The sequence below is a fragment of the Hakea prostrata genome, chromosome 3, assembly GCF_041222555.1.
Source record: "Hakea prostrata isolate BN-2017 chromosome 3, UWA_Hpros_2, whole genome shotgun sequence".
NCBI classification, from domain to species: Eukaryota; Viridiplantae; Streptophyta; class Magnoliopsida; order Proteales; family Proteaceae; genus Hakea; species Hakea prostrata.
Window position 1 is genome coordinate 35,472,390 of NC_142602.1, and position 13,539 is coordinate 35,485,928.

Genomic DNA, 13,539 nt, shown 5'->3' on the forward strand with positions numbered 1-13,539 from the left:
TTTTTATAATGTCACGATTCTACGTTGATATTCTTCAAGTCGAAATTGTGCTTTATCTCTTATTTCATCAATCAGATCCAAACTAGCCTTCATTCCTTCTATGTTTGCTTCTTCTACGAACTCTTTTTCCCGGAGTGATCCGACTTGAACTTCCACAGGGATTCTTGCCTCTGCTCCATAAGCTAGTCTGAACGGTGATTCTCCTATGGTCATTCTCGGGGTTGTTCGGTACAACCAGAGTACGCTGGGTAATTCGTCAACCCATCTTTCTTTAGGCTGGTCGAGCCTTTTCTTTAAGCCGTTGAGCATTGTCCTGTTAGTGACTTCAACTTGGCCGTTACTCTGGGGATAGGCTACCGATGAGAATCGGTGTTCGATTCCTTGTTCCTTACAGAATGTTGTGAAGGCGATGTTTTCAAATTGTTTTCCATGGTCGATCACTAGGATTTTTGGAATTCCATACCTATATAATATGTTGTGCTTGATGAAGCGCTTCATTTGCTCGATATTAATAGTTGCTAAGGGTTTTGCCTCTACCCATTTTATGAAATAATCCACTACTACTACCAAGTATTCTCTTCCTCCTGATGCTTTTGGTAATTTCCCTACCAAATCTATTCCCCATCTTGCAAAAGGTATTAGGGATAGAATAGATGTCAGAGGGACTGCAGGTGTGTGAGGATCTTTGCATGTGTTTGGCACTTGTCACATTTATTTACGAAGTCTTTTGCATCTTCTTCCATGGTCGGCCAATAGAAACCTTGACGTAAAGTTGCGTTGGCTAGTATTCGAGCACCTACGTGTGCACCATATATTCCTTCATGTATTTCTCTTAGCACTTTTGTTGCTTCCAAAGGTCCCAGGCATCTTAGAAGTGGTCGGGTGAGGGATTTTTTATATAGTTGTCCAACTCTGATTGTAAATCGAGCTGCTCTTTGTTGTATTGCTCGAGCAGATTTTTTATCATCTGGCAGTTGGTCATTCTCCAAATAAAGCATGATCGGCTCCATCCAACCTTGGTCGATGATTATTTGCATGTGGTCGACCATATTTATACTCAAGCTTGTTCTTCTAGATAAACTACTGGTTTATCAGCGTTCGAACCTTCCGTGGCTAGACGGGATAATGAATCTGCCTGGTCGTTCTCTACTCTTGGTATTTGAGTAATTGCCAAATCTTTAAAGTATTGTTTGTAACTGTTGACTAGACTCAAATATTTCCCCATCCTTTTTTCTTTGGCTTCGTAAACTCCTTTTACTTGATTCAGGATCAATTGTGAGGAACTTTTGATTTCCAGATGTTGGATGCCCAGAGCTTTGGCAACCCTTAAACCGGCTAACATAGCTTCATATTCCGCTTAATTGTTAGAAGCTTTGAATTTGAAACGGAGTGCATATTTTATCTCGAATCCTCTTGGGCTCTTTATTAGTAAACCTGCTCCGCTGCCTTGTGCATTGTTGGATCCATCGACGAACAAAATCTATCTTATAATTGATTTTGGTGCATACTCACTTTCTCCCTAATCGGACTGTGGAATTTCAACAATAAAATCTGCCAGGGCTTAAGCATTAATGCTTGGTCGGGGTTTGAATTCTATTTGATGTTCGCTCAACTCTATTGCCCGGGTCACTAACCTCCCGCCAGGTTCTGGTCGGTGCAGAATCTTTTTCAAAGGTAAATTTGTCATTACCGCAATGGGGTGAGATTGGAAGTATGGACGGAGCTTTCTAGCTGTGACTAATGCCAATGCTTGCTTATCCACTTCTGGGTAGCGTGTCTTTGCATCATTCAAAACATGGCTAACATAATAGGCAAGTTTTATATATTAACTTCTTTTTTACGAGTATTACACTAACTGCGACTGGTGATGTGGCCAAGTATAATTGTAGCTCCTTTTTGTTGGTCGGCATCACGAGCAAGGGTGGTCGTGACAATCTTTCCTTCAGTTCTTCGAATGCTCCCTGGCACTCCTGATTCCAAATTTTGCTTTTTTTACTAGCTACCTGTTTCAAAGCTTTAAATAAGGGTAAGCATTTTTCCCTTGATCAGGAAATAAATCTATTTAATGCTACTACCCGACCAGTCAAGCTCTGGACTTCTCTGATATTTCTTGGTGGTTTCATGTCCAAGATAGCCTTTATCTTTTCCGGATTGGCTTCAATTCCCCTCCGAGATACCATGAAGCTAAGAAATTTTCCAAATGATACCCCAAAGGCACATTTGTCAGGATTAAGTTTCATCCTATACTTTCGAAGTACTCCAAATACCTCTGTCAGGTCAACCAAGTGGTCTCTCTTCGAGATGTTCTTTACAAGCATATCATCTACATATATATTCCGACCAATTTGATTTGCAAAAATTTTATTCACTGCTCTTTGATAAGTTGCTCCAGCATTTTTTAGACCGAACGGCATCACCTTGTAGTAATAACTATCCCTGTCCATTATAAAAGTTGTGTGCTTTTCATCGTCTGGATGCATCAAGATTTTGATTATACCCAGAGTAAGCGTCCATAAAATTAAGCATTTCGTGTCCCATGGTTGCATCTATCAGTAGATCGATCCTCGGCAGTGGATAACAATCTTTTGAATAAGCTTTATTAAGATTTGTGTAATCTATACACATCCGCCATTTTCCATTTGCTTTTTTGACCATTACCACATTAGCTAACCATATTGGGTGGTCGGTTCGCTTTATAAAACCTGATTGCTTTAATTTTTGTACCTCTGTTCGGATGGCTTCGTGTTTCTCAATAGAGAAATTCCTTCTTTTCCGTATAACTGGAATTGATTGCCGGCCGATGCACAACTTGTGCTCAGCTATTTGTCTATCGATCCCTGGCATATCATCGGCCGACCAGGCGAACACGTCAGTGTTTAACTTTAAAAAGCTCAGCTTGGATTTGAAATTTGTCCCCTATTTTGACCCGATCATGGTCCCTTGCGTTTCATTATCAAGGTTCAAACAAATCTTTTCTAGCTTTTCCACTGGCTCAGCTCTTTGTAATGTTTCTTCATCTCGATCATCTCTGACTTCAACAGACATTGTTGAGTTTGTTTTTGCCCTTTTTCAATTATAGTTGTTGTAGCTCTAGCGGATTGATTTCTAGTTGGCATTGCATTCTCCAATCCTCTCTGTGGACAAAAACTTCATTTTCATATGTAATGTGGAGACCACTGCTTCGAGAGCACAAAGAGTTGGTCGGCCTAGAATGACATTATATGCTAACAGATCCCAAACAACCAAAAAGTTTGATTGTACGACCCTATCCCTTGGATGTTCTCCAATTTGGAGATCCAATCTGATAGTTCCTTATGCTCGGGTGGATGATCCGGTGAATCCCTAAAGTTGAGTTCCACATGGAACGAGCATATCTTCCTTCAACTTAAATTTTTTGAAAGCCTCCAATGATAATATATCTGCTGAAGATCCAGTATTCACTAGGACTCTGTGAACCTCTGTCCCAGCCAGTATGACGTTTATCACCAAAGCATCATCATGTGGAATCTTAACACTTTGCATGTCTTCAGAGGAAAAGATGATAGGTTTTGATGATAGGTTCTGATGATATCTTTGCATTGGACCTCATAGTTTCGGTATTCCCAATATATCAAGCCTTTCTTTTTGCTTGTCAATTTGACTCTTCAGTTGGTCCACCAAACACCGTGTATACGGGTGACCTTCTTCAATCATCTTTATCCTCTGGTCGGCTTTGGTCCCCATGGTTGTCCGGTCTCTCTTTTTCGTCCTGCCTTAATTTGTGGTCAAGCTCCTTGCTTCGTTTGGACGTATCTTTTCAGTTGCCCTTGAGAAATCAATTTCTCAATTTCCATCTTCAAATTTCTACAATCATCAATCCAATAACCATGATCTTCATGAAATTCACAGTATTTGCTTTTATCTTGACTTTCTAGTCGAGCATAGATTTTACTCGGCCACTTTAGTAGCCCTTGACCTTTTATTTGCATCAAGATTTCTGACATCTTGGCATTGTGGGGTGGATAGCTACCTTCATGATGTTTTGTTGGTTCTACTAGGCTAGAGTTGGCCGAACTCGGTCCTAGCAGCCTAGTCGGTTGAGATCTTTCCTTGCTACTTTTCATCTTTGTGGTCGGCTCCTTCTTTCAAGATTCTAGGGTTTCTAATATCTCCGCTTGTTTATGACATCTCTCGAGCAGGTCTGCATATGTTTCTGGCATATTTAACAGGAGTCGTTCAAGCAAGCATTCATGATTAAGTCCTTGATATAATGCGTGGAATGCAATCTTCTCATCCAAATTTTCAATTTGAATGGTTAGATTGTTGAATCTTTGAAGGAAGCTTCGTATGGACTCTGTTCGACCTTGTTTAATAGAAAACAAAGTATCTTCTCTTTTCTTGGTGCTCACTCCGCTCTGAAAGCGTGATAAAAAAAACCCGACCTAGATAGTCAAAATTTTCAATAGAACCATTTGGGAGTCCCAAGAACCACTCTGAAGCAGCTCCGATCAGAGAGGCAGGGAAAATTCGGCACATAGCAGTTTCACTGTGTCTAGATTCAATTTCTTCAGCTTCTCATCCAATTCTTCGAAACTTTTGTTCATGTAGTCCTCATGCTTGTTTGGACCATTGTTGTTGTTTTTTGTCCTTTGGATCTTTGATCAGATGAGTGCTGCTTCCTCGATCTTCATCCTCCTAGCCTGGAAGATTATCCTTTGAAATTGCCTCCTTCGATGCTCTAGACTTTTCTCCCACCTTCTCTTTTGCCTTTTGTCGTTCTCTTTGAGAGGTCGGGGAGTTTGGTCGGGTATAAGTGGTCGGTCATCTCTAATCCCCTTAGGGTTTATTAGGTTTTCCTGACAACCTGCTCCTGGGGCGATTAGATGACGCATGTTCATCCTGACCAGTTCGTTCAGAGATGAGACTTGTTTTTGGAGCTCATCAATCTGATTCACAATAGCGAATTGATTAGGTTGCTCCGGTTGCTCCTTCTGTTAAGGAATCTCCGCGGTTTTGGGGGGAGGATTTTCTTTATCGACTTCATATCTGTTCTCATTAGCATCTCCGACCATTGATCTTGTTCGCACCATGACCTTTTGATGCATTTCCCATAGACGGCACAAAATGCTGATACGAAATCCTATTTGTCCTTCCCTGGTCAAGTTTCGCAAAACACGTGCTCAACCTTGGGGGATCGAGGTACATCTCCGACGAGCAAGTCAGTACCAATGATATATGATCTCAATTACTTAATAAGAAACTTAAGTAATTGATCACACAGAATTTGAATATTTACTTTCTTATGCCTGTTTGAGGTGTTTATATAGTTTAAGATAATAAAGTTAGATTCGGAATATAACTCTAGGAAGAGTTATTTACCTGGCTCATTCCTTTAGATAGTTGTCATACAGTAGAAGTTTACTTTGATCGGAATTCCCTGACAGGATGCTCGATCCGACCCTAGACCGGATGGTCAGCCCAAGTTCTATAAAACAAGTGGTCGGACCGTATAAGCCTACGGGTCAGACCAACCAAGATAGAATGACAATTTTAGTCATTAACGCTAACAAATGACTAGTTTCGACAATTACAAATGGTATTGCATATAGGCATAGAATCATCAGCATACATGAATTGTTTAATAGAACGGTCACATATACAACAAGTCAACAAAATAAAATGACCAACTAGATTAAATAATGGTGTCTCACAAGTTGAAGCCCATCTATCATATATACATTAAAAAAATAATTATCAAAATCAAAATATAAATAAAAGGTAACAAATAATAAAAAAAAATAAGTTTAACACACTATCATAGATCATAGTCCTAAACTAAACATATAGAAATTTTAAGGCAATACAAGATAATTTAAGGCATGAATAAAACAAAAATAAAAAAGGAAAGTTTGGAACTATTGGGTGTAATTCATGCTTCACATTCTATTGTTGCCGGAGTTTCCTGTGTAGCTGTTGTAGCTTAAGAGGTGTTTGGAAGCAAAAAATTAGGAAAAGAGGTGTTTGAAAGCAAAGGAGTCGTGAAAATTAGGTGGAAATGGGATAGCAATCAACAAAAACCTAGGAAAAACAAATTGGATGTCAAAACTTGCAAAATTTAGGTTGAAACTTGCGAAATTTCGGTCAAAACCTGCGAAATAGTTGAAACATATTATTTCGACGAAATTTCTGAAGTTTCGTTTCGATATGAAAAAATGCAAACATTTTGAATTTCAACCATTTCGATCGAAATTTAGTCCACAATTCTAACAGCCAAATTGGTGTAAATCTAAGTTGGAAATTTTAATTCTTTAGGGAGCAAGGAAAATCAAGAAACAGGTTAGAACCACAGATTTTGGAGTACATTTTGATGTATACTCTTGATTGGAAGAACAGGAGGATAGGTACAGGCTATGGGCCGGATTTCTAATGGATTCTAATGGTTAGTTTGGGATAAAGATAGGTTTTAACAGCTAAGGTTCAAGAAAAACGAAAATAGAAAGGAAACCGAAGAAGAAATTTAGGGTCAGGGAATTTAGAAGTTCAGAAAAGAAGAAATGGGGTCTAGGATAATTCAACTTACTTCAGTTGAAGATCAGGTTGAAAGGGAAAATATATTCTTGGGAGAAAAAGAAATCATAAATCACGTAAGGGAAGAGATGGCAAAAGAGAGAGAAAAAGAGGGAAAAGAGGGGGGAAGGGAGATGTTACACCATTGTACCCCACCTTGCAGCAATAAAAAAATAAGCTTAAAATTCAATTCATCAATTCATGGCTCCACCAAGCAAAAAGGGCAAACCCAATGCCAAAGGCTTCCGCGCAAGCAGACTCCCCTGGGGGGCAATTTTCCTACACAATCTTACCCCAGCAATTTTTGCTGACAGGCTGTTTCGACTAAGCAATTACATCTATATTTATAGACACATTGGCTGCCATACTTGCAAACTCAAATTAGGACTCGAAATTAGAAACTTACTCCAAAATAGATTATCATGCAAAAAAAGAAAGGCCTAACCCAATCCTTAACTAATTGACCAACCTAGATTGACTATGAAATAGAAATAATAAAGGAAATACATCTAAAATAGGACCCTTAACCAAATTAAAGAAATGAATCCTATGTTTCTATTTCCTGAACATATTTTAGCCCCATTAAATCAGCCAATTACAAAGTGAGCCCAAGGAATCGAAGGCCCAATACCTAGACCATTTTAAGGAAGGAATCCCAATTTAGTGAAGGAATTGCATCACTATTTCTTACCCACTCCATCCTGCTTCTCCAAATCAAAGTAGCAATTCTGGAGGCTCTGCAAAACGAGCATACCAAGTACATAAGGCTCTATCCACAACAATACTCAAAAGTTCCACCACCTCCCCACTCCCCCCTTCTGCACATCGGGGCATCAAACAAGCGAGCTTCTATATTATAATGCAGGTCATCTGTCTAACACCAGCCTCAGGTGCAGGGAGCCTTCCTTACACCAGCACTATTAGGTAGAGGTTCCCAGTAAACTAGCACCAAAATTGTGGGCATAGTTTAGGAGAACTTAAATGTCATTCTAGTCTTTTGTTTAAGTCATGTTTGGAGTTGTAGTTCTGATTAGGATTTGGAAGTGAATCCAACTCTAAGTTCCAGTCCATGTTTTATTTTTAGTCTATGTCAACAATTATGGCTATAAGTATCATTGAAATTTCTCAGCTGAGCCAGGATTTATTAAATAAGAAATTTTGAGAGAGCTGATCTATTCCCCCTTTCCCCTTCCATCAAATTCTTCAAATTAATGTTATGCTCTTGCTTGATCTCCTGGAGCATTTTCCTGTTGCTGGGAGTTCTTTGCTGGTTCAAGAAGTCAGCAAACAGATTTGAAGATTAGTTTCAGCTGCTCAAGGAAACCATTCATCAGTGCTTGAAGAATATCATGCCGAAGTTGTGGGTTTTTGTTTTCTCCACCATTGAAGTTTGATCTTTGTGCTCTTCAAGTTGTTGCTGCTGTTACTGTTAATGTTCAACTCCTCTTCCCATGCCAGATCAGATATTCAATTGGTGACTCATGACTGGTCTGTCTCAACCCTAGCTACTGGTTCCTGTCTAACTTTCATTTCTCAACCCTAAAGCCTCATAGACCAGAACACTGCCATACTTGGATTGAATCACCCTCTCAGCCCAAGGAGATTCCAGTCTAGGTTGCATCCCATTCTGAACACTAGAAACCCAAGATTCCTTCATCTTCTTCTTTCCCAAAACTCAGAAACCAAACCCTAATTTATTCTTATTTTAAATCCAGCACTATTCCACCATTTAAACTCCAAGAAACCTTCAACGTTGAACTCCTCCAAACTTGCTCGACATAACCGCACAATCAAACCCTAGCCCTAATTTGACTTTAAACCCCATTCTTGACCTGGCCAAACCTATGGGTTTATAGCAGATCCTGGTTACTGGCTTCTGGATTGATTCCACTCAGTCTATAACTACATCATATTCTCTCCACTCATTCCTTTTCCCTATTTTATTAGGGATAGACAGGAGTTGGGCTTAGGAATGAGAGAACCAACCATGGGTAAAGTTGGAAATATTCCCAGTCTTGATGAAAACTGGCTAACAAAGAACCCCCAAACAGAATTTCAAACCTTAAATTTCTTAAATTTTGGGTAACCTCAGACATAATTAAACACCCTCCCCAAAAAAAAAAAATTTAAAAGATGACATTATAAAGAAACTCAATGCTTAAGTAAATACCCGAGCAGGATTTAGACAGCAAGCAACGCAATATTCATATGAATTACAGCACTGTGAGACAAAATCGCATCCACTGCAAGCAAGGAATCCCCCAAAAACAATCACCAATTTATGCAAGTTACCACCAATTTGAGCCCAAAGAATGATTGATATCTAGAGGAAAACTCACTGACAAGAAAATTTCTCTCCTGTCCCAGGGCAACAATGAGACCATGGATCCACTGATAAAGCATCACACACATGGCCTGCAATGAAAAAACAGTTGGGGTAAAAGACAATGATAAAAGAATTACTGTCATATTCTTAGGCAACAATAAGAACATATACGACACTAAGAAAGCATCAAATGCATGACAAACAATTAAAACTATATTTGAGAAGCAGTAACAGCAACAGAAGTAACAGTGTGGCACCACAGGTTTACCTTTTATAGTCTTCAGGGATAGGGTTCATTCGGTATACATATATACATACCCAATGAATAACTGAATGCACAGCTTCCCCCTTTTGAGGCAAAGAGAATATTTATCAGTAATAAGGAAATAAGGCTGCGTATATCTGACGACCCCCCCCCGGCGGCAGGCTAAATGTGGCAGCCTTGTGCACTAGGTACTACCTTTTAATAAGAAAATATGATAATGAGAAAGAAAAATAACACCATACAGACAGCAAGGCTAAATAATGTGCAAGGCTCCCATAGTGGTCCACCAACTTTAAGCTCATTGGCCGCAGAATCACTAGGTCTACAGAACAAGATTTCACAGAGGAGATGAAGTAATCTTAATGAGATACGAAAGCATCATTGAATCCTGAAGCAAAAGATAACTGTCAAACCATACTAGGTAATTACCATTCTCCAAGTTGGAGCATTCAAATGAAGATGGCATCCTCAGAATATAAGAACAGACATCTGATTTTGGATGTAAAACAACAGTTATAATCTAAAGTACAACCACCAGATGAGAGTACACAACATGCATGCTTAAAATGCAATCCTTTAAAAGGGTGGGGGAGGACAGTGTAACTGATATATCAGAAAACAATGGCACACCTTTATCATCAGAAAGAAGATATCTTCCTTGAACTGTGTTTCTACAGATCTGTATCTTTCCAAGGCTTATGTCCTTCCTGCAATTAGAAATCAAAAGGAAATTTAAACTTGAACAAACATCTGAAACTACTGAAACAAGAAGGCAAAGATACAATTCAGTTTTCAGTTTTATTAACTTAAATTTTACAATTCCAAAAGTCTGCATTATCCACCAATGGAATTGTCCAAGTTGCAGCGTTTCTTTTCTATCATTTTTCTAATGAATATCCACTGCAATCAATTAAAAAATCCCACTACAATTCTTTAAGATGATAAATATTCCTTAATATCAACTACAAGGTTCTAGGATCAACACAATTAGAAGCAAACAGCAAGGAAAACAGAATCCTTAAAAGTATGGCAATTAAACCTGAAGTAATCAACAGGACCAGTAAGTCTGTAACAGTTCCCTTTTTCTTTTCTTTTCTTTTCTTTTTTTCCCTCAATGGGTCTCAAGCAGAAGTATTGCCATCCTACTACGTAAATGCCAGAGGTTTATTTTAATCATGTATCTTCTAGAAGTGGGAGACATGTCTTCCCTGACCAAACTCGGGGAACAGTCCCTTCTGTCTATGAATTATCATACTGACAAAAATAGGCACATTCATCATCCCTTTTTTCAGCTCAGTCCGAAACTAGATCGAAAGCATCCAAATTAGTTGCCTCAACTTTCTGCAACCTAGGTAGCACAGGTCAGATAAATAAGCAAGATCAAGGTCAGGGCACCAGGCAAACCCTAAGACATAGGATAGTGTAAAAGGAGCTCCAAGTGGCAACTTCCAAGCCAGATTCTAATTGCTAGGAGAAAGCATGAAACCTACTCTGACTTCCCACCTTGCCTAGGGCTTTATCTTCCTCTGAGTGTAAGCATTCTTGTTCCCTCTTAGAGCCTCAACAACCATAGCATTTAGATTATTTGATTTATTTAAATTGATCAGAGAAATACAAATATATCATGCATGTATCTATAAAACTTTCATTTGGTAGACCTCATACAACAGAGGACCTGGATGAAACACTCTTCCATCAAGGATCTTGTAGTAACATTGTGAATGTCTTTCCTACATGTATAAAATAAAGAAGATTACCAAAAACCATCACACTGATGGAACTAACAGTCACATACACCAAGCCTGACCTTGCAGTGAACCTAATTCATAGTTTGTATACTTTGACACATACAGTTATCCCCTTAACGCACCCCCCCCCAACCACCCCCCTCCCCACCAAAGAAAAAAAAGGCACAAGAGAAGGCATACTGCCCCCGCCATCTCATGTATCATTAGTACCAAAATTGGCAAACATTAACCGTATTGTGACAGATCAATTCAGCACAGAAAGGTGATTAAAGAATAGGATGGCTTGCATCTAATATATTCTTATTCATCATTATTTAGTATTTTGTTAAGTAGCAATGCATAGATCGTAAGGTTCTGCCACACAAGTCATAATTTTTTACTGTAATTATTTCTAAATTTTTTTACCTAATTTATATTTATTGGGAGATGGGTTTTGGAGCTATTACCAAACCAAACTTTCAGCCAGTGGTTTACTCAAGTAGCAGGTGAAGGTACATTTATAAGAATTCCTCCTGTAGCCCAGCTTTATCCTACCCTAAACTAGATAAATATATGAGCTAACCTATGTAGCTGAATTCTTTTTTCAAGTTCAAGTGAAGAGGAAGATTTTGGAACAAAAGAATAAATTTCCAAAAACCTCTTTAATTTAAAATTAAAAAAAGAACAAAAAACAAAAAACTAGCTCATGCACAAAAAAGCTCATAATCAAGAAAATAATCCAGCTGGATCACATTTCATGCTATTGGAGATACGGATGCATAAACACGAACGAAGAAGAAAACACAAGCAAAATACACACGAGGAATTTAACATGATTCGACAAAATCCTGCCTACGTCCACCAGAGAGAAGAAGTTTCACTATTTCCAAGAAACCTCACACCACTCTCACACCTCACAAAGTGCTCCCCTTTGCTTGCCCCAATCCCTGTCCCCCGGACAGGTTCCCAATCCCCTACAAGGATTTTAATTCATTTAGGTTATCCCACTAAGACTATTTATAAGGAACCCTAAAACCCTAATCCCAATATAATTACAATTTTATCCCCAACAAGTAATTGACCCAAACCCAACAAGGATTGAAGAAGGTCATACTTGAGAAGATGAAGAAGCCATTTGTTATGTTCTAATTCAAATTCTTGTACCTAATTTGGAAGATGAACTTGCACCGACATATTTTGATGGGCAACCCGATTGACCTGTTTGCCAAAATTTGTGATGGAAGCAAAGAGCTTGAGCCGATAGGGCCAAGACCAAAGCTTACCATTGATCTCAATTTGTTGAGGGGGTGCAAGAGCGGAGCCCCCGCTGTACAGTATGACCTGACCAAATGGATCAACCCCTTTATCCGATTGGAGTCTATACATATGTATCTTATGTTCGCCTAGCATATTATTAAGAGATTTGTTATTTTCAATTAAGGTTTTGGGTGAGAGTTCTTATAACGCCGTTCTTGGCAATTGGTTATGAGATCTCTTTATGTTCTTCTTCTACATAGTGGAAAAATTCTTCTTCTTCACCCATGGACATATCAGTGAACAATGTGAACCAACTAAGGAGAAGACCTATATAGGCAGAAACTCTCTGGGGTGGGTGTGGGGAGGCATTCTTTATAGCCTCTTCCTCTACTATCCCCCGGGGGGGAAAAAACACAACAAAGGGGGCCGTTAATCTCACGTATTATCGTGGTTTTTGTTTATTTTTTATTCACTATTTCGTGGTGTTTGTTTTAACACATGTATTTATTTCTGCTCATGCTTCAATTTTCCCAACAGCTGCTCACATAAATGCAGTCACTTCCGTCATAGCACTAAGATACCAAACTATCTCAATCAACCAAAACAAGTTTCAATCTTTTATTCAAATATTCAGAAAGAAACAAAGAACTAGCTGATTATATCACAGTCTACAACGAAGCTCATAAAATCCGCCCTCTTACGCATAAATTTCTGAAATTCAAAGCAGAAAGCGAAATTTGAATTAAGTAATGCAACAATAAGCCTTGGCTGGATGCATAAATTACCTGATTGCAGAGATTAAAGCAGGGAGGAGTTGAAGGACAGTTAAATACGAGAAGAATCGATAGAAATTGAAATAAGATTTCGCCATCTTCCACCTGCGAGGGGGAAAGAATGCAAAACAAAATAAATAAATAAAAGCTGGGCTTTTTACCGTGTTGGTACTTGATTGGCTAAACATATAAGAGAAAAATCCATCAAGAGAGCCACCGCGAATGGTTTCGGTAAAGGCACGAGTGCTCTGGACCTTCGAGCCTTCGACTGCAAGTTAGGAAGTTTCAGATTGGGAGTCTAGATCGATCCGACCGAAAACCCAAAACCCAATAGCCGGGTCAATCCGGGTCAAGGTCGGAAACTTTTTTTTTTATGAATAAAATATATTAACGGCAAACAAGACAAATACAAGAGAGAACAGCCTTCGAGCAGGAGGCTAAATAAGAGAACTAATACCCCAGAGACAATAATGAGGCTGATCCTTAAGGAGTCAGTAACCGGGGGATGGGTAGTAGAAATAATTCTTGCAGAAATATTGAAACAGATGTATTTCCATAACATGTCAAGAGAGCGGGATTTGGAAGTCCACCGTCTAAGATTGCGTTCCCACTACAGATGGTAGATAGTGGCACTAAAAATTAGCT

General features: G+C 38.9%; 1 protein-coding gene across 1 annotated transcript in view; it reads right to left on the bottom strand.

Annotated features, from left to right (window-relative positions):
- LOC149022162 (glycosyltransferase family protein) overlaps positions 1–13,175 on the bottom strand; it is a 59,397-nt gene extending 46,222 nt beyond the window's left edge. Inside the window, exons 1-5 of the mRNA XM_089150327.1 lie at positions 13,112–13,175; positions 12,907–12,999; positions 9,768–9,844; positions 8,886–8,961; positions 8,717–8,789 (exon numbers count right to left, since the gene is read on the bottom strand). Of these exons, the coding sequence (XP_089006453.1) occupies positions 8,717–8,789; positions 8,886–8,961; positions 9,768–9,844; positions 12,907–12,992 (312 nt within the window). The 5' untranslated portion in view covers positions 12,993–12,999; positions 13,112–13,175. The remainder of the gene's footprint in view (positions 1–8,716; positions 8,790–8,885; positions 8,962–9,767; positions 9,845–12,906; positions 13,000–13,111) is intronic.
- Between the last annotated feature and the right edge of the window lie 364 nt (positions 13,176–13,539).